This window comes from Arvicola amphibius, chromosome 14 (genome assembly GCF_903992535.2).
Source record: "Arvicola amphibius chromosome 14, mArvAmp1.2, whole genome shotgun sequence".
Lineage (NCBI taxonomy): Eukaryota > Metazoa > Chordata > Mammalia > Rodentia > Cricetidae > Arvicola > Arvicola amphibius.
Genome location: NC_052060.1, coordinates 31681370 through 31703559, shown reverse-complemented (window position 1 = coordinate 31703559; position 22190 = coordinate 31681370). Strand labels below are relative to the sequence as shown.

The 22190-nt window shown below is 41.8% G+C and overlaps 1 protein-coding gene across 2 annotated transcripts in view; it reads right to left on the bottom strand.

Moving 5' to 3' along the window:
* Window positions 1-22190, bottom strand: part of Pde5a (phosphodiesterase 5A) — a 134204-nt gene that overhangs the window by 90089 nt on the left and 21925 nt on the right. For both annotated transcript variants that reach the window (XM_038311403.1, XM_038311404.1), the window contains exons 3-5: window positions 17056-17145; window positions 2757-2828; window positions 667-756 (exon numbers count right to left, since the gene is read on the bottom strand). In XM_038311403.1, the coding sequence (XP_038167331.1) occupies window positions 667-756; window positions 2757-2828; window positions 17056-17145 (252 nt within the window). The remainder of the gene's footprint in view (window positions 1-666; window positions 757-2756; window positions 2829-17055; window positions 17146-22190) is intronic.

Below are 22190 nucleotides of genomic sequence, written 5' to 3'. Positions count from 1 at the left end.
CATGGAGACCCATAATTGGGACATCTTAGGAAAAGAAGAACCCTAGAAAGTGTGTGAGAGTTAGCATGGGGGAGGGGCAGGAACACGAGACTACATTAGAGCAAACAGTCCAAGAAAAGAAGGAAAAGAATTAAGAAATGTAGGGGGAAACTAAAAGTTAGATAGTAAAAGTAATACAGATATGTATATAGAGTAATTACAAAATAGAATTAACAGAAACAAAACTTAAATCATGACTATAAATCAATACATATATTAGCAAGTTCTGTAACAAATAAGAAAAAGAATCCAGATAGCAGATCCAAAAAGTAGGATTGGGAAAAATGCAAGGAAGACCAAAGCTGTTAGGAAGATCAAAGATGCTAAGGTGTTTATTTAGTAAGCTATGGGATGGAGTGATGGCTGCAGTTGAGAATAACAACTCAGGGCTTTATTTAAGGACACACATTCAAGCCATCTAAGTCTCTCAAAAACCACTGTCTAGCAATGATGGAGCTTTTGAACATGGAAAATGGAAAAGGAAATGACTATCAGAAAGAAGAAGCTCAAATAGTTACAAAATCAAATCATATGAATTGAATTTCAATTGGGTGCATTCAGGATTTGGATAAAAACATAAATGTCTTTAAAAGCGAGTTTCGGGCTGTCTTCAGAAATCCCATTTACCTGGTTCCTTTTGTTCTCCAGCAGTGAAGTCTCGTAGAGTTGAGCATTGTGAAGAACAATACCGCAAAACGCCAAATAGGCAGCGAAGTCCTGGAGCGGAGACAAAAATGGCCAGATTGGAGCTGCTTGTGAAACTGCCCAGAACCACTGCCAGAAATAAATGTTAAACATCAAAATGTAGATGCTTATTATGCTTAAAATTAGGAACTCATGCAAACTGACGGCCAGATAAATGGCACCTCTAGCAGATGACTAGGGGTCTAGCCTTCTGATGCTATATAAAGAAAAGGAAAGGAATTGAGATGACAATTTTGCATAAAGTTGCAATTTTCTCTATACAGGATTTGGTGTAGAGTCTATGTGATACTAAAATTCAAGCCTATGAGGGACCAAATAAATAGCTTATAACTTATTACTGAAACAAATGAAAATTCACATATTTAAGAAAATATTGTTCATAACAAGTTGAGTGTTATGTAAAGTGGCAAACACTAGTTCAAATACATTCTTTTTTAAAAAAAAAAGATGCCTTATTTATGTATGAGTGTTCTATCTGTATGTACAACATACACCAGAAGAGGGCACCAGATCCCACTATAGATGGTTGTGCCACCATGGGGTTGCTGGGAATTGAACTCAGGACTTCTGGAAGGGTAGCCAGTGCTCTTAACCGCTGAGCCATCTCTCCAGCCCCCAAATACATCTTTTTAATATGAATCTAGAATCCTTAAAGTACTGCAATGAGGTGAGGTGCTCACAGTGAAATTAGTGACTAAAGAAAGCATCATTGGATGGCATGGTTTAGCCACACCTATATGATACAGTCGAAGTATTTATTAAGGGCGGGGTTATTTTAATGGACTACAACAGTAGACACAGAGCTTATCTAATAAGCATGCCTTTGTATCAGGTGTAATTAATAGCACAGAGGTATGCTATGCTGACTTTAAAAATCGCCTCTTACGATCTAGATCAATTAAAACATGGGAGCTAACACGGGTGTCAATACTGCTAATGTCACAGAAACAAAATTAACTGTCTTGTTTGAATGTCTTCCAAATTCAAAAGCACCTGCTAAGTTTCAGAGGCGCCACACGGTCGGTCGCAGCAACATGGCTTGGAGCGGTGGAGAGGCAAGCGGGCATGACAGATGTATAAAGTGTATTCAGTAGGAGGGATCCTAGAGCTCTGGGGAACTAAGGTGTGAGCAGACCTGAGGAGGGCTGGAAGGGGATCTTGTCAACACGCTGTGTTTCTTCAGAGCTGGACGGGAATGGTAAGATGACACCGACTGTTGTTCCCTTGGAAGCTAAATTCATACAACCGTTCCTGAACTCACACACTGGGACCCGCCGCAAAGCTTATAAATAAGACTAGGAAGCTTCTTTACCAGGAGGAAAATGCGGGTGCTCAGCCAGTGCGGGGCGCGGGGGTTAGAACAATCGAGTTTGTTTTTTTTCGTCGACCCCGCCCCCATCCACCCAAGGATAAACCTTTGTACAGGGCTGATGGAAAGGACGAGGAGATCACTAAAATGTAGAAGGGCCCTTTCTTTGTGTGCACCAGTTCAGGGGAGGACTTGCTGGTAGCTCAGTGAGGAGAGAACATGGAGCTCCTGCTGGCACTCAGCACTCTCTAGTCAAATCCCTGCTGTCGTTAGCTGAAGGAAGTCTTCTAAAACTCACACCATTTTTTCTCTTTTACTGTTAAAGAAGGTGTCGCTGAGGATTTTCTAGATAGGTGTTGTCTTGACAAACTCCCATCTCTCCAGCTTCTGCTTCTCAGTCCCGCACCCCCTCTTCAGTAGTTCTTACTGCGCACGCACCCCCACCCTCCACCCCACCTCAGCTCCACCCCAGCCCCACCCCCTCCCACCTCTCAGCACCGCCCCACCCCCACCGCAGTCCCACCCCAGCCCCACCCCTTCCCACCCACCAGCCTCACCCCCAAATACGCAGATTCACGCTCTGAACCATAGTTTGGTTTTTTTTTTTTTTCCAGCCATTTCAGCAATGCCTAACTCAGAACATGTGCTATAAAGAGAAAGTGTCTTTCTAAGCTGGCATCGTGCCAAGCGCAGGTTCTGGTACCTTCTCATCCTTTTCGGTGAACGTCCCACCGTTTCCTGATTTCTTGTTGATGGCCTGAGCGACACCGACCACCTAGGATAAGAAGATAAAAGTGACATTTTTTTTTCATTAGTTCCAACTCCTCGAGTGACTGTGTTTACAGAGGATACGGGCTGTTTAAAAGCACAAAGCTGAAATGTTAAAACAAAACCCGAGTCCAGTCTTTTTTAGTCTTAATAAGGGCAGTAATAGTCCTAATTTCTTGGAGCTGAAACCGCATGGGACTCTGGGACTTCACCTTGCATCCAGGATAAACTAGCTGGTGATTATGTTTTAGGTAAATATTCTGCATAGTTTTCAAGTACAAAAAAAAAAGCAGGCAAAACTCCTTTATCTCTCTCACAGAACATATAGTTGAGCAAACATTCTGCATTGATTTCGACTGTTTCTAAAAGGCTAAGCTCTCATTTACTGAAAGTGAAGCAGGGCCCAGTGGCCAGTTACGGAGGAATGCAGGAGAATCATTAGTACACAAGAGTTTCTCAGGCAGGAATGCAGCTCAGCTTCTTTTGAAACTTCTGGCCTTGAAAATTATTTGACCTTCAACAGAATTATTTTTGGGAAAAGAAGTTATTAAAAAAAAAAAAAAACCAAACAGGAATTAACAGGCGAAGCCTACTTTCACATAGGTCAGAAGGAATTTGAAAGATAAACTGTACTTAAGTTGGCCAAGCTAAACTTGGCCTGTAGGCCTTGAGTTCCACAAAAGGTTAAGAAAGGCTTGAAGAAACCGCTCATCTGTCAGCTTGGAGGGCCACTAGGCTTCCCAGCTCCAGCTTCAGGTTGAGAAATTACTCTGCAGTTTATAGCAACTTAAAACTTACTTCAGCTTCCTCTTAATATGAATTCTACTGTTTCCTTCTTTTCCCAATTTAGCATCGTTAAGATAAACTATTTCCCCCTAAGTGCTCACACTTTAGGAAACGCAGCCTTCATTCCGTGTGGGAGGCTCATCTTTCTTGGTCTAGCTCACCCTAAGTTCCCTACCTACAAGAAAAATGATACAAAACTCTCCTTTAAGAGATCAGAGCAGAAAAGGGGAAATATATTCTTAGGGGATGCAGTTTTCTGGTACTCCTAACACTGTTTCTTTTTTTCTCCTTCTTTATTACGTTATAAAAGGACAATAAGCTTTTTTGTAAAGAGAATTATTTATCCTAACTGCCTTTGTTGCCCTGGGTTCAACTCACTATGACTTTCACAAGCTCCTTGTATACGCTTAATGTTTCTAGATGAATGTCAGACGCCTGGGGAAGGTTTGGTCCAGGTCCAGCATGACTGGTTTGTAGGTGGGCATCCTCCCTTCAAACAGAGCTGCTGAGAACAACCCAATGGGTAGCAGTAGAAGTGTAACCCGATTTTAAGTGCTCGTCCACACATTTATTCAACAAGTTTATTTATTTAACAACTGCCTACTGAAAAGCCAAAGAATAACAAAAACAGAAGAAAGGGTTACCAAGAAGAAGTTAAGAATTCAGTGGGCACAGTATGACCCACGTAGAGTCAATATGCTGTGTGATTGATCGTTACTATGGAGGGCACAGTGGTGGTGGGGGTCACTTATCAGAAAGGATAGCGTGTTCATTCAAAACCACACAGCTACTTAAAACTGATCCCAAATCAAATTTCAGACCATCAGTATATTACCATAAATAGACAATGAGATGAGCCAACACTGAAGTTGTAAAAGAAAGAAAATCAGCTGTACAACTCGGAAATTAAGAGTTACAAAAATCATATCGTGATTTCATTAAAGTTGTTGGAGTTCCTAAAAATGAAGTCAAAGTCAGGCAGGATAGGACATTTGGTTCTCTGAGTTCCTAGACTACTAGAAACTTCAGCCTGGCCGGTGAGCTATATACAGTGTGTGTCTGGGCAATGCCTGGGGCAACCAGGGAGACCTACAAGAGAGGAAGACGGGTGGGTCAGGGAACATCAATTCCCACTAGAAAAGCAGACTCAAAATACTGCTGGCTCCCTGGAGTTCCCGGTGTCTTCCATTTTAGTATCAGAGCACTTGGAACAAGGTTTCTTCAGACACAGAATGGTCCCTGGGGCTCTCTCGTTATTAAAACCTGTGTCCCAATTTTTCTGTCTCCTTCCCCCTCCTCTTTCCTTTCTCCCTCGCTCTTTCTCTCACTCTGGTTTCTTGATTGAGATGGGGGTCTATCTTAGTCTGTAACCTGGGACACCTCTGACCTTGACGCAATCCTCCTGCCTCTACCTCTCATATTCTGAGCTTGTTGGCAAGAGCCTATACACCTTCCCTTTCAACCTAAGTTTTAGTCTGTGGTTTTACACTAGGAGTATTTATTTATAAATAAGCATTATTCATAACTATGAAATTAAAAGTTTTCTTCTTGGTTAAAAGAAAAATATCTTTAAAGTATACTATGTATGAAACCCTTCATCCACTGTTTATTTTTTTCTTTCTTGTTTAGATACTAGTGTCTGCTGCTCATCTCCGAAGACCCTAAGTGGACTGTAAGTCCATCCCCAGAAGACTGCCTGCCTATTATTTGCTCAGTGATCTGCATGGTGCTGGGTGAGAATTTGAACTTGCTGCCAGTGTGTAGCACAGGCTCCTGTTTCCTGGCTCACAACTTAAGCAGAGGGCAAGCTCCGCCACAACTCGCCCACATCACTGCTGGAGACGAGCTCAGCTCATGGGTAGAATTCCACAGACAAGCCTTCTCATGGAGTCCACTGTCGGCCCATTGCCTCCAACCCGCAGCGTGAACTCACGTACAGTCCACAGATGCCGATTTCACACTCTCTCCACAGGGAATCTCAGACACCATCAGCCCATTTGGCTTTTGGACACTGGCTTCCCTAACCTTGGATTCCCATTTGGCTCCAGGTATCTGTTGGTTTCCCTTCTTTTTAAATTCATTTGTATAATTTAAACCTCACTTTTTAGTAACATTTGACCTTGGACAAGTTTGTAGATGCTAGGATTTTTACATCAATTTTGATTTCTCATGTTGGCCTGTTGAGCTCCAAAGCCTACTTTTTGTCCCCCAATACCAAACATTTGCAATGCAGTTGTCGTCCAGAAGCCACGGGAAATTAATTATAGGTTTCTTGCTGTTCAGATGCCAAAATCTGAGAATGTTAAACTCCCTCATATAAACTGGCGTAGAGTTTGCATATAACATATACATATCCCCCACCTCCTTTAAATCACTTCTAGATTACTTATAATGCATAATACATTGTTTGCGATTTTATTAGTTGCTGTATTGTACCATTCAGAATAACAAAAGAAAAGGTTTGCATATATTCCAAACAAACCAAATTTTTCAAAATATTTTTATCTGCAGTTGGATAGATTCATGGAAGCAGCGCCCACGGTTATAGAAGGCTGACTATATTTAATTTCTTCTGATGGTAAAGAAATATACTCAGAAAATTTCATACAATGAGGTAGTCCAGCAAGAAGTTACTCATCCTTTCTGGTAACCAATCATTTTCTACTACTAATCTTGTAGACTTAGATGAGAAGTGGACAGGCTGGTTTTGTTTCAGGTAGGATGACAGTCTGAGCACAATATTTATATTAAAATCTAGGCGAGGGAGAGCTGGAGAGATTGCTCAGCAGCTGAGAGCGCTGGCTGATCTTTCAGAAGACACAAGGTTGATTCCTTCACAACCATCTCAGGAGATTTGACACCCTCACACCTTCTTCTGAACTCTGCAGGCATCTGGCACACATGTGTGCACAGACATAATATGCAGGCAAAGCACCCAGAGGCATAGAAACAAATATTCTTTAAAAAAAAAATAAAAACAGGCAAGCAGCTACAGGAAGTTGCCCATGTCTGTACGTTATGGCATAGGGAGGCTGAGGCAGGAGTTCTGCTAAGATTTCAAGGCCAAACTGGGCTATACAGGGAGTTCCAGGTCTATCTCAAAAATAAATAAATCAATAAACAAAATCTCCACCAAAACCAAACCAAACAAACAAATACCAGGCATTTCTCTCAAGAGACTACTATACCAAGAAAAAAAAAAAGTGTGTATCGTGTTTCTTCCACCTGCAGATGGGTGATAATCTAAAAAGAACATGGAATAAGGCAACTGGGTAAGAATAGAGAGTTTGGGACTATAGCTAAGTCAGAGATAATTGTCTACATGAACAAGGCACTTGGTTCAGTCCTCAGAGTTGCAGGGACAAAAGAAAGAAAACGTAAAGGATTTAACTATAGTCAGTCACTCAGATAAAGACAAAAATTTCAAATGTCCCGAGCAAAGCCAGCATCCTCTGCCCTCCTTGGGTGTCTATAAAGGCTTTCCCTCTCGCAGGCTACTGACTGCCCTTTCAACAAATTGGTACATTTTCTTAAAATCAAACAGTTAATTTGTGGTTTACTTTGTTGTTCTGTTTTTTTTTTTTTTTTTGGTTTTTCGAGACAGGGTTTCTCTGTGGCTTTGGAGCCTGTCCTGGAACTAGCTCTTGTAGACCAGGCTGGTCTCGAACTCACAGAGATCCGCCTGCCTCTGCCTCCCGAGTGCTGGGATTAAAGGCGTGCGCCACCACCGCCCGGCTGTTGTTCTGTTTTTGAGACAAAGTCTCCATAATATTATAGCTTAGGCTGGCCTGGAACTTACTATGTAGCCAACCAAGGCTGGCCTGGTTGATCCTCTAGCCTCCTTGTCTAGAGTACCAGGATTATAAGCATGAACTACATAGCTTTTATGGGAAGTGTATGTTCAGACTTTACATGTGAGAGTCAAAGCCACTACAGATGTCGGATCCTTTACTGGGAAGCCCATTTGCTTGCTGCCTACCTGCTGCCCTGTGCTATGCTTTCAAGCAGCAAGGAGCCTCTATTTTACTGGTATTTGCACAGCATAAACAGATGCCATGTCCCTACAGGCATCTAGAATGCCTTGAGCCTCTCTTGGCAAGCAATGTGGAATGTGACAGCTGGCTGTTTCAGGGACAACCCATCACTGTCACAGAGAGCAACCTTTTATTCAATAAGTGGCTAATCCCAGACATGTACTGAGGTCACATGTCAATCTCAATACATCACCCCACTTCCATTTCCCGCAGATGCTCCACATGGGACTCAAAGGCAAGGGAGGAACGAAAGAGCCTGCAAATCTGACAGCCTTCCCTCCTGACCATAGAAGGCTCCGTGTAGGAGTCGAACCTCAGCCAAATGCCACACCACCCCAAGACACTAAAACATGGCAACATACTGTAAATACAACAGTAATACCCAATAACACAGCAACATACTGTAAATACAACAGTAATACCCAATAACACGGCAACATACTGTAAATACAACAGTAATACCCAATAACACGGCAACATACTGTAAATACAACAGTAATACCCAATAACACGGCAACATACTGTAAATACAACAACAGTGATATCCAATATAATCAACTATAGAGAATTCGCCAAAGCGTTCTTTTAAAAAGTTCATTTACTCTATAAATTAATGAGTTTCTTTCGATTTGGGAAATTTATACCCAGCTCAAAGGGAAAAACAAGCATATGATGAATTTTTCCCATTAATAAAAAGAGAATGGTAAGGACATTGGTCTTCTTGTAAATACCCAACAAGATGTAACACAAGGAGACAGAGGTTACTGATGAACTGGGATGTGGAAATATAAACAAAATGAAGCCTTTTCCTCCCCAGCTTGTTTTTGGTAATGCTGTTTCATAACAGCACTAAAAAAATCTAAGACACATCTTTTTCTCTTGAAATTCAACCTACAGGGAGCTGGAGAGATGGCTCAGAGGTTAAGAGCACTGACTGCTCTTCCAGAGGTCCTGAGTTCAATTCCTAGCAACCACATGGTGGCTCACAGCCATCTATAATGAGATCTGGTGCCCTCTTCTGGCATGCAAGCATTCATGGAAGGAGTGTTGTATACATAATAAATAAATAAATCTTTAAAAAAAAGAAATTCAACCTACAGGACTGATTTTCTCTTTACAGGAGAGAAGAAAATAGAATTTTCAATAAGTTTTAGCATAAATCTTTATGTTATGTAACTGGAGGTTTTTCTCCTGCCTGCCATTTCCTGACTATCCACTCTGAAGCCTAATATTAATTACAAACTGTTTGGCATATTAGCTCAGGCTTATTATTAACTAATCTTACAACTTAAATTAACCCATTTCTATTATTCTATATTTTATCATGAGGCTCGTGACTTGTTACCTCTTGTCTTGCCTCCCCTACTTGGCCTTCTTTCCTCGTTTCTCTGTCTGGATTCCTCACCTAGCTATATTCTGCCTAGCAATTGGCCAAATCATCTTCTTTATTAACCAATGGCAAAAAAAACCCAGATTTACAGCATACTGAAGGCCATCCCACATCATCTCCCCCCTTTCTGTCTAATCAAAAAGGAAGGTTTTAACTTAACATTGCAAAATTAACAAAATATTTAACAGGCAAGGATTACAGTTATGATATTTAGTCTATTTGTATTTTATAAAATTAAAGACAATACTCTACCATCTATCCTATCTTTGTGAGTCTAAAGTATCTAATCTATCATTTATCATAACTAAGGAAAACTATAATTGTAACTATCTAGTCTTCAACTCCATCAAAGACCCTAAAAGGATATACTATTACCTAAGTAAACAGAAAATGCATTGTAAGCAATTTCCAAAACTCTAGAAATAACAGAGATATCTGGCTGCCTGGACAGTAACCCAAAGTTTTCTGTAACATTGGGGAATCCATCTTCAGCCTATAGTCCTAGAGTGTCTGATAGACTTCTCAGGAAATTTGAAACTGTCCTGCCTATATTGACAGTTATATTGGTCATTTTCTTCTAAGTCCTTTAGAAAGTCTGGTAGTTTTTTCTCTGAAGCAGGAACCCTGAAGAACCATCCTGCCTTATTTCAACAAGTTCAACAGTCACTTTTCTGTGGGTCCTTCATGTCTAGCTCGTATAGTATACAGTCAAGCAGTCCAGGCAAGAGCAGTTTCTTGCCCAATTGGCTAGCCTTGCCATATTAAAAACAAATTCCATAAGGAGATTCTTCAATGCCCATCATCCTCTTGAAGTAATTGGTGCTGTCAGGAGCAGACATGTCAAGAAAAGTCTAAAGTCTAAAAACATTGTAAAAGTGGGTCTTTGAAGTGTTTGAAGAATGCCTATCTATCTGAAATGCATCTCTGTTTTACCTTGAAAATCTAACTAACATGAGTGTATGTTTGACTATTATATATGACTATTAATTTGTATCTCTTAACTATACAGTGCATTTTAAAATGAGTTGAATAAACATAATACCTTAAACAAGAGTAGAAATATACATATAGTATGACAAAAGTGACTTTAAATTTGTAGCAAATAAACTAAAATCCATACCAACGTAAAGTATTTTGAGATTAACAGTTGCGTTTTTGGATTAGATACAAAAATCTACCTTTTTCATCATTTCTATATCAATATGGTGCAGATATTAAAATGTATCAGACTTTAAAAATGAACATGAGTTGTGAACGTTGATAGAACACTTTCCCTGTGTGACTTTAGTTTTAGATGAATGTAGATGTTGGTGCACATTTCTGTTGAGAATTGTAACTTCATTGACAATTACTTAAATAATTTATGGAAAACATCAATATATATCAACAGATCTACAGTGCTGGGTCAAATACTACAGATAGTAATTGTTCATTAATGCCTGCAACTGTTTCCAGATCCTTAACACTCACAACTGAGAGCTACATAAAATTCATCGAAATTAAACTTATAAATGATCTGTAAAATTAAAAATAAAATACTCTCCAATAAGCATCAGAATGGTAATACAATGTACCAATGAAGTTAAATCTTCTATTGAATGAAGGATAGCTTGAAGTAAATTTTCTAAGCACTACAATCATCGAAGTATCATTTGGGTCATAGAAAACTGCTAAATGAATCCTTAAGCCTGAATTGTTTATACACTTTCTTTTTACTCTGGGTCCATGGTGTAGATGCAAAGAGTTCACTTATTAGATTGTTTTTTATCCACTATTCTTAGGAAATGTTCCTACCCCCACCCCTTGGGAACGTGGTTAATGTCTTTTGTGAAAGAGACTTGTTTGCTATTTAAGTGGTAATGTGGAAAAGAGAAAGATCTTCCCCAGCGTCCAGAACAAATAGAAACTGCTCTGAGCAGTCTTATTCTGTTTCTAAAACAAACCTACAAGAAAGAGCACTGCAGGGGGAATAAGCTCAGGGAACAATCTAAAAGTTTTTCAAAGCTAGCCAGTTCTTTAGACTAAAATAGACCAACTGACAGTTCACTAATAAACTTAGCTGGTTCTTGTAATTATATTTTCCTTGGAACTGAAGACTTATAGGCATACCACTATAACATTTTATTTGAACCAAATCTCTTCATCAAATTTAAGGATGTCTCCATTGTTACACAGGGCACAGACCACAGGACAGGACCATCTGCCTGGACCTTCAAGATGGAACAAGCAGCAATGAGCAGATCACAGGAGCAGACGTTTGCTCCTGCATAAGGCTGGGGGCAAAGACACAGATGAACACAGCAGCAGGCTCTCAGCCTTGCTCTGCCAGGTCTCAGTGACTCAGCCCAGCCTGACATGTGACTGCTGGACCCATTGAATATCCACCTTGTACATATATTTTGCTTCTGGTGCACAAACCCTCGCACTCCAAATGGAAAAATTAAAAAGCAAGTATTTTGCTTGCTTCTTTAAAATGTATTAATGTTGTTGCTATTATTATTTGCTTGGGGGTGGGTGGGTTAAGGTCTCTCTAGGTAACCCAGGCTAGTCTTGAATTGATAATCCTCCTGTCTCCACTTCCAGAATGCTGGACTTAGAGACGTGTACCGCCACCCTCGGTATCCCGTTTATTTTTCATGTCTTTTCTTAGGCCAGCATCTACCTACTTCAATGACTCAACCACTGAATGGGAAATAAAAAAAGAAAAGAAAAAGAAATAGAAAGGAAAGGAAAGGGCATGACTCCTCCTAGGGATGGTGGAGGAGAAAGTTTACTGTAGACATGCAGGAGAGCACAGCCAGGGGCAGGGACGTCTGGGATAGTCCAGAGTGGACATGACCCTGAGGCATGTGGGGGAAGGGGATGTGGGGTGGGGGTTGTGGAGGGAACTGCATGCAGCAGCCAGGAGGCCCAAAAGAGAGTAGATGAGAAAGACCAGGTAACCAAAATGGTTGATTATACAGGAAGGGCAGCTGTGGGCAGGACAGCTCAATTCCTGGGCTAGAAAAATTTCTTGCAGGAGGAGGGATAAGCCAGCCAGCAGGGTCCTGTAACAGGTAGGGTCTGAGCTCCAAGCGCTGCAGGGAGAACCTGGCAGCCAGGGTCTGCTTTGGTGTGTTCCAAGGCACCTCAGCCATTTGCCCCACTTTGAAATCTAACAACCATCACCTGTCAAACTAAGTAAGACTCCGTGTTGACGAAAACAAGTGAGAATAACTCCCAAATAACCAAACATAGGTCATACAGTTTACATTCTACAAGGCATGTACCTTTGCATGTTGTACTCGAATTGCATGTCTTCGTGTTTTATTTTGTAACTGGGGTGTTCATTAAGTGTCTTTAATTCATCCAAGTATTTATTCCACCGGAATCTCATTAAAAACTGGCAGGGACTTTTTTGAGCATTTGCATTGTTTGATGATGTCCTGCCTGCTGTCTCCTCCTCACTCCTCCCAAGATGCCTGACAGACAAAGTGGCAGTAAGCCTCCAAGTGCTGAGTCTCTCAGTTAAGAGTTAGTATCTGGGTTTGGTCCCTATAACTACAAAGGAACACTCGTTCCTAGCATGTTCCAAGGAACGGTACTTCAAGGAAGGGCAGTGTTTCAGAAATAGGCCATCTGGTCCAGCAGCAGCTAAATTCTCTGCACTTCTTCACTAAACGTAAGAGAATTCTGTCTGCTTACACAAATAACTAATGCAAGTGACTAAAATAAAAACCATCTCAAGTGCCCTTGCCTGAGAAACCCAGAATTAAGTCTGAATGAAATTTAATAGCAGGCCTGAAAAGCACACTTCTGTTGCTTTCTCCCGTTTTTTTTGTTGGCATATCACGGTCACTCTCTGGGGCACGCTGGTCCAGCTTAGTGCAAAGCCTTCTTGTAACTCTTTGTCCACAGTCAAAAGTAGCCCATGGGTTCCTCTTAAGACATTAGAGAATGTGTCTTTGCCCCTTCCTTCGTTCTCTTTGCTTTAAGGGCCGTAACACTGAAGAGCCTTCAGAAGACAACAAAGGCTGCTTTTGCCCACATTTCCACATCAGAGCCCCTTCCCATGCAAAGCAACAGAAATCTAAGTGGGAGACAGAGTCCAGTTGTCATCCATAGCAGAATGTCAGGAAGCCTCTTCTCCGTATTGTGACTGCACAGTGAGTGCTTGTGGATGTTGGTTTGAAAATCTCTAGCTATGGACTTAGTCTCCCCATCGGTTAACAGGGAAAAAGATGTTACAAAACAACAGGTCCCTAGAACAGTTCCCATGGGATTCACTCTAGAAATGTCACCTATGGCAACTAACTGTTTTCTACACATAATGCAAGTGACTGATAGATGATAGATGAATGATTGATAGATAGATGCTAGATAAATGAAAGATAGATAGATAGATAGATAGATAGATAGATAGATAGATAGATAGAGGATAGATAGATACATAGATAGATGATAGATAGATAAATAAGAGGCAATATTCAGTAGTTTAGTGAATCCTAAAAATCTTCCAGAATGTGTAGGAGCACAGACTTCAGTATTTAATATGTAACCGCCCCATTCACACAACTGCCAGAACTAGCTCCCTTGAAAAACCACTGTCACTGAAAAGTATAAATTATTTTATAAACAAGACATAAACAGTAATTTAATAACCATAGCTCTTTTAGGTTCTCTGGTAAGTCACTGGAATGGGTGATAGCTTAATACTAATGATTTAAACAGAAAGAAAGCAAATCTGCTCTGCCTCAGCTATGAGAAAAAAAGAACAGAAAGCCATTTTTCCTTGAAAGTTTACAGTTAGTTAGAGGATAGTAAACAGAATGACGAAGTCCAGGACTGTGCCACTATCATCCCGGGCCCAGCAGGCTGATTACAAGGTGGCTGGTGACAGCCTCTGGATTCCCTCTCTCTCCTTCGGCTACAAGTTCCATTATTGGTACTTATCTGTGTTCTTTCAAAAGGCACTAGATGGTGTTTCCTGACCATTTCCACTGCGCCCCAAAGCGTGCCTGACCCTCTGCAGAGTGAACGCAGCTCAGGAGGTGGGTCTTTTATTGCCCCACTCTGCAGGGAAGGAAAGTGAAGCTCAAAAGGATTAACCCAGATTAGTCATCCAGGAAGCAATAAGACAGAGCAAACAATCGTTACAATCATCCCTAAAAGTCTCACGGGGCCTGTAAATTTTCATTTATAAATTTTTGAGAGACTTCTGGTAGGTTAGTCATCAGAGGCTACCTCTGTCTGATGTGAAAAAAGGAGAAGAGAAAATAAGAAAACATGTCTTTTACACTGCTCAGTGAAGGAGAAGAACTTCTCACAGTGGCAATGACAGAATCATGTGGAGAAAGACTGACAGCTGCACCAAAAGGAAGCAAAGGGAGTCAGGCAGCTCCAGCCAGGCTCCCTGGGAGGGGAGGGAGCGGTCCTCATCTCAAAGGTGAACAGAGACAGGCAGTCCTGGCCTCGGGACAAGCCACAGCTTTGCAAACTCCAAACCAGCTGTGGGTTTTGGTCAAACAGTGATTCCTCCTGCAGAAGGGTCAGTAGCTGAGAGGCATAGAGGAGGCCAGAAATATCCGTTCTGCCACTCCATATGACTCAGAGGGCAGTGGCCAGGCACACCCTAAAAAAAGAACCTATCATTTAAAACTTAGCTAGCTTAAGGGCCTGACAACAAGAAATAACCTCAAGTCCAGGAGCTTCCATTTAACCTGCAATAGTGCAAAATGAGAAACCCTCTAGGAAGCAAAAGTGGGGGGGGGGGGGGGTCACAGACACTGACAAGAGAAACGTGCAATTAGCAGGAGGCTTGCCTCAGGCAGTGAAGTGTGTGGGCAAGGTGGTGCTGACAGAGCTTTGGGGAGAGGGAGTGTCTCATTAACTGAGGCCAGCAGATTAATCTATCCACATCCACCTATCTCCCTTCGATGCTGTGGAGTCTGAGAACCCTCGAACTCCAGGACTCTACTTGACATTCACAGTGACATTCCCCCAGTAGAATGACAAAGGATCAGGTCTCAGAAACACAAGCCCCAGTAGTGTGGTTGCTTCTGGAGACCCTAACCCTGGGTGTGATATCTGAGGAGTCTTAGGAAGATAGGAGAGCTGCCCCCGGCCACATATTGCAAAGCTAAGTCTGCTTCAAAGAGGAAAAGAAGGGACGCTAATGAGACAAATCTGGCTGACGTCAGACCCTTGCTGGATACAAACTCCATACTAGGGTAAGCCATAGGAAAGGCGTGAGTTTACGCTCCACCATAGCAGACGGTTCTCTGCTACACAGCTGAGATTAAGACTGATGAATACAAACACAGACTTTATGGGAACCTACAGTGGGCTTTGAAAACACATCAGCACCCAGAATCTCTGTGGACCTATGGTGGTTTGGATCAGACATTTCTCACATAAGCACAGGTATCTGCACACCCGGTCCCCAGTTGGTTCTGTTATCATTTGTGATGGATCTGGGATGTTAGGTATGTCGGTGGAGGCGGTTCCTACAATTCATAGCCTTGCCCCTACTTCCAGTTCACTTTCTCCAACATAGGCTTGAGTTTGAAAAAGTGATCTCTCAGCTTCTTGCTGGGGTGGCAGCTGCCACGCCTCTCTCACCATTGTAGATGCTCTCTCTGGTAACACAACCAAAATAAAACTTCTTCCTCATCCTGTCCTTGCTCTAGAGGGTTTATCGCAGCAGCGACAGAACAGTTAATCCAGATATCCTAACTTCCTGGTGTTAAAGATTAATTTTATCTATCAATTCCTTCTAGTGAACCCAGACAACAGGTAAAACCATTTCTGGGTGTGCCTGTGACGGTGTCTCAGGAAGGAATAACACCTCAGTCAGCAATCCCATGAGGAACATTCTTCATCTACCAATGCATATGGGCGTCACCAACGTATGTGGGCAATGGCCAAGCCACTCAGGATCTGGGTAGACGGAACAGGCAGAGGCGGAGGCAAATTGCCCTCTCTCCTCAAGCTGAACTGGCCATCTCCAGCCTCCAAACATAAGAACTCTAGGTCCTAAGGCCTTTGGATTTGGCCCTGCCTGGCAGCCCCCAAGGTTTTCCGGTCTTAGATCTCACAGTGAATTACACCACCGGCCGTAATAGTTCTCCAGGTTAATGAAAGAAGATGATCAGCTTCTTGGCCTCCAATTATGCTGGCTAATTCCCATAATAAATCTCAGCTTTATCTATAAGCATCCTGCTGACTCTCTTTAAAACCCTGACTCAGCCCAGCGGGTGGTGGCGCACGCCTTTAATCCCAGCACTTGGGAGACAGAGGCGGGTGGATCGATTTGAGTTTCAGGCCAGCCTGGTCTACAGAGCAAGTTCCAAAAGCTGTACTAAGAAATCCTGCCTCAAAAAACAAAACAAAAACAACAAACAAACAAAACAACAACAACAAAAATGACTCATTTAACTGGCAATCTTTCAGAATTCCCTTGGTTGGTTGTAATGTGATTTCAGATTTGGGAATGCACGATTCAAGCATTTGGTTTAATTGGCAATTTACTGCTCCTTTCATGGAAATCTAAAATGAAGCGGGAACTGGGTGCTAACAGACTCTAAACCGTCTAGTTAGATGAAATACGAAATATTTTCTCATACCTGTTATAATTTCACATCTAAATATATGTAATCGAAATTAGCTACGATTTCTAGGTGTTCCTTACTGCAATGTAAATCCAAAGAAATCAACCGAGAAACATCCCAATTAGACGATCATTTATGAAATTAGCATTATTTAGACAATATCATACAATGTGAGATAAATCCTTTAAAATTCCTATCCATTAGATAGGAAGCAAAATGCACACAATTAATGGTCATGGGCAAGTGTCTAACCAGCATTCAACCCTGTAACTAGTTTTTAAAAATCCCAAGCAGAACATTTAAGTATTTATACATTAATTTAAATGATAATTTGTCACGATAGTATGATTTCATACACGTGTGGAGTAAAAAACATTTTTCAAAGCAAAAACTATTTCCAAATGACCTTTTATAGGAAATGAAAAATCAGCTTACCTCTTCTCTGTGGTTCTTAATTGGCATACAAAGGATACTTTGTGTCCTGTAGCCTGTAATTTGGTCAACTTCAGCATTGAACCGAGGATCCTAGGAAGAAAAAAAGAAATCCAATTTATTGGCCTACCTGTACCAAGACTGATTTGATTTTTTTCTCTTGCATTAGATTAGAGAAATCTAACCTTTGACTTCCCCTGCTACTCCTGAGTAACGATTTCAGCATTGTGAAGACATCAAACCATGTAAGCCCAAAACATCTATCAAAGAGGCTGTTCTGGGGTTTCAGTGTTTAGGAAAACCAAGCACCCTGTCCCAAACCAAGATTTCAACAATTGTTCCAAACTAAATGGCATACAAATATTTAGAGAGTTTTGTGGTTGAGGAGCAAGTTGCATCTTTGACCTCCGAGAGAAACTGTCTCCATCTGCCTACTGACTGTTGTTACCCTGGCACTCAGAGGAAAGCAGCTCCGCCCTAAAACCTTTCCAGCAAACAACAGTTTCCGGGGTAAGGATAGCCCCCGTACATCCACAGTACCCTGTCAGGAGAGTAGAGAACTGGAAATCATGGGGAAGTGGAAAAGAAAAGGAGCCCCTCATCCTGGAGTCTGGCTAAAGCCTCTCAGCAGCTCAGTGGAAACCTCCAAGTCCAGCACAAACATTTTCCAGAAAAGCTGTTGGCATAGAATTAATGTTCATTTCATAAAGAGCGATCTTAAGTTAAAGTAGCAATGACCGCTAGGCCTGAATGTGTAAGATTTCTGGCCTGGAAATCTGCTAACTTTTGTTTACATGGAAGATGTCTTCCTGCGTCCCTATAGAGTAGACTCTCATCTTATCAGCTGCCCCGGAAGAGCCACTCAGTCTTAACAACTCACCAAAGATAGTAACTTCAAGCCCCACCCTAATTCCATATGTGACTGTCTAGCACACAGGGAGTCCTCCCCGTGAGTGCTCCATAGGCACGCTCCTGGGCATGTCTAACTTTCTTCTCTTAACCCTTATTCTTAAACTCATATACAAATAGCTTGGGGGTTTTTTTGTTTTTTTTTTCTTTTTTGTTGTTGTTTTGATTTTGTTTGTTTGTTTAGTTGGTTGGTTGGTTGGTTGGTTGGTTTCTCAAGACAGGGTTTCTCTGTGTAACCCTGGCTGTCCTGGAACTAACTCTGTAGACCAGGCTGGCCTTGAACTCAGGTTTTGGGAGATCCATCTGCCTCTGCCTCCCAAGTGCTGGGATTAAAAGCGTGCATGACCCACCACTGCCCGGCTACAAATAGCTTTCTTAAACCTCGACTCTGCTTCCTAAACTGGCTAGTCCTTACATTCTTGTCGGCACCGAAGCCCTGAATCCTTGCTTGGTTTTAAAGTGTAAGGGAAGTCTTCAGGCTGCTGAGGTTGTCAGTGGGGAGGCATGGCTCCTCCCTCTGCCCTCCAAAGTGCTGGCGCTGCTTCTATCTATAGCGGGTGTTTGTGAGGGGTTTGTTAGCTCTTGACATTTTTTTAATTGACATTTTAATGTGTAAGTGTGTGTGCACATGAAAGCAGGTACCCAAGGAGGCGCACAAGTCAGCACACGCCCTGAAGCTGGAGTTAGGGCAGTTGTGAACTCTCTGATGTGGGTCAGGAGCTGAGCAAATCTCAGCCCTCGACATGTGCAGCAGCTGCCGAGATGAGACATCTCTCTGGCCCCATCTTTTACTGTTTCTGTTTTTAAGCATACGGACACATATCTAAGAATTACAAAAGATGTGCAAAAAGCATAGAAGTTCTAAATATGGATTAAGTAAAGTTAAAAACGCAGCTTCCCACTATATTACTATATTCTTAATACTTGTTTACTAAAATTAGAAAAATTATAGTGATACTCTCATTATTAGATGTGGTCCTTCTTTATAATCCTCAAACAAAGCGTGTTCATGAGGACTGAAATTTGAAAAAAGGAAAGTCATACATGAGCACAGACAATGAGACCAGAACGAGCACTACAGAGCGTACAGACCCCAGCAAGTTCCACGCTCCACCTAATAATAGGAGTCTTGCTCCAAAAGCTGCATTTGGAATTCCCCCTCAGGAATATGGAATATTCAGACAGGAAAGCCCTCCTTTCCTTGAAGGTCATTTCTATTTTTTTCTTTAAATTGACCTAAAGTCATGCAAAGCCAAAGCTGTGAATGAAGCAGGTGATTACACCAGAGTCTATCAAATGGGGTCAGAAATGAGGCCAGTTTTCTCAAGAGGGTAGAACTGAAGTTGGCTTTAAAGATAATGTCAAAGGAAAAGATAAATCAATATATATATATATATATATATATATATATATTACATGATAAGCACCACTGCATTCTTGGGTTTTTATTCCTGCAAATAAGCACAAGGCTTTGCTCACATTCAGAGGCCGTGTTTGCCAAAGGTTTTCAGCGAAATAATTCTTACTTTATCTCTGCTTATCTAGACGTTTTTATCTTTAGACTTCATTGTATCTAAGAAAAGTAGAAAGAATATTAATAGTGACGGGTTAAGAAAGTAAAAATTAATGATTGGTGAATTACTGTACAAAGTACTAAATCAAATGTTAAGAATAAAAATGTACCTTTTGTAAAAATTTTGTTAAGAAATGTTGTCATTGCAAATTCAGTTGATAAAGAAGGGGATTTAACTCAACTATGCAGTCAAAGCAGCAGAATTTATATCTACACACCAAGATTGCAACATAGGGTTGGTGGAACTTCTAGGATCACCTCGTATCTCTGCGCTGGGGTAGCCAAGAACCAGAGAGAGGGCCAGGGCTTTCTTCCTTCCCCCATGTCTTATCCCGGGTTCCCTTCAGTTGAACTGTTTCAGAGTTTTAACCACAGATACAGGGCTTTGCAGAGTTCTGTGGCTCGTCTGAGCAGATGACTGAGCCTGAGAAGTAAGGGACTCTTACTGAAGACAGAGTGAAGAAAGTGTGGGTTGCCAGGGTCACCTTTGAGATGGTGTTGGGAAACAAGGCAGCCTGGTGGGACTCTCACCTTAACCTATAGGGTTTGTGCCTCCAGGGGGGGGGGGGCAGTATTAGAATTAAACAGATTGTAAACATCCACATTACACAGGAGAACTGAGAATTAGCTGTTGTCTGGAAAACCAAAGACGGTCTCAAAATTAGACCTCTGTGGGTGCCCGTGCCAAAAGGGCCTAACTTCGGTCTACCCATGACAGACGGTCTAAAAATAACTGTCCCCTACCCTTCAACCATACCTAAATCAAGGAAGATAAACACGGTGACAAACCGTATTAGCTTGGAGGGAGATGTGACAGCTCTGCGGGTAATCGGATCCTGAACCGCATCCCGATGGGGAAGGAAAACAACTGCACCGGGGTTACTGGACAGGACGCATGGCATTGCTTGAATGTGGCCTATTGGATGCTTGTGCACACCAGATAAGAGCATCGCACCACTGCCCCGCTCTGCTGATCGTTTTATTGCATGAAGAAGAACGTGCTTATTGAAAAGAACAAAATGAAGGCTCCGGTGAGATGGCTCCGTGGGGGGAAGGTTCTGGCCACTGAGCCTGGAAACTGGAGCTCAATTCATGGGATCCACATGGTACATGGAAGGAAAGAACTCCCAAAAGTTGTAAGCTGTTCTCTGGCTTCTACACATGTGACCTATCTCTCTCTCTCTCTCTCTCTCTCTCTCTCTCTCTCTCTCTCTCTCACACACACACACACACACACACACACACACACATATACACACCAATAAAAAATTAAAACTACGATAAAATATTTACTAAAAGTATATCTTCGACTCATTATAAAAACATACTGAGCATGTGTGACTTACGAGAGAGAGAGAGATGGAAGGAAAGAGGGACCCGACGAAGCAAAGCGGGGAAGGCAAGTAAAGAGCCAAGAAGACCGGGTGCGGAAGGTTCTTACACTGATCTGTGCGTTCAAAACGAAAATAACAGAAAACAAAAACACAAAAGAGTTGCCAAGTAAGGGCTCATTTTCTCCGAGAATGGCATTTTAAAGATAATGCCTAAAATTAGAGCACGAACATGGACAGGCGCAGGCACAGCAGTTCCCAGACTGTGTTCCCCGGGGGCACAACAGCACCGCAAGAGTCCATGAGTTATCTAAATTGAAGCATCTGCTGGTGCTCTTTCCTTTTCTAATATTTATTTTGGAAATAAATGTACTCATTAGGAATTCACCAGAGAGATTCCATACGCCTTTAAGCCTAAGGGATCTGTAGGAGTCCTTCAGCGGAAAGCGAAGACCGCGGAGTAAGAGGACTCAGATTTGTTCCTCTGCAAAGGAAGGGAAGGGAAGGATAAAGTAAAGGAAGGAGGGTGGGAGGAATGGCAGTTACGTGACGTCAGCCATGTAAATGGTGATGTGAATCCTCGTTAACATCATCTGTGCCCTCCAGACATCACGGACCACGCGGGGTGGCCATGCAGAAGCAGCACCTGAGGCTTGCATTTGAGTAAGGTCAGGGGAGAGGCAGGAGTTTTAATAATATAAAACCTTATGACATAAAAACAATCACAGGGAGGGATTATATAAACTTTCTTTAAAAAAGTGCACCCTAGCTGGGCAGTGGTGGCACACGCCTTTAATCCCAGCACTCGGGAGGCAGAGGCAGGCAGATCTCTGAGTTCGAGGCCAGCCTGGTCTACAAGAGCTAGTTCCAGGACAGGCTCTAGAAACTACAGGGAAACCCTGTCTTAAAAAACCAAAAAAAAAAAAAAAAAAAAAGTGCACCCTTTCATGTGGTCTTGTGAAGGTACTGAATATTTTGTTATTATGAAAACATAGCTTGTTAAGTCAATATCTTACACATACAAATATTTCCTTACCTTCTTATTGGTAAATCTTTTGATTTTTGTCTTACTATTAATAGAGCCAATGCCACACGAAGGAAGTTTCCCCAACTAAGATGTCGTAAGACCCAACATCAATCAGTGTTTAAACAGCTCCTGCCAGCTAATCCTCCCCTTGGTATCCGTGGTCTAACAGAGCCATTGGGCTAAGATGAGGATATTAACTTATAATTGAAATAAGGCAATGTGCTAGTTTATCAGTTTTAACTGTATTTTCAGATATGTGCTATCTTATATAATTTTCTGTGGTGAATTTCTAAGTAGT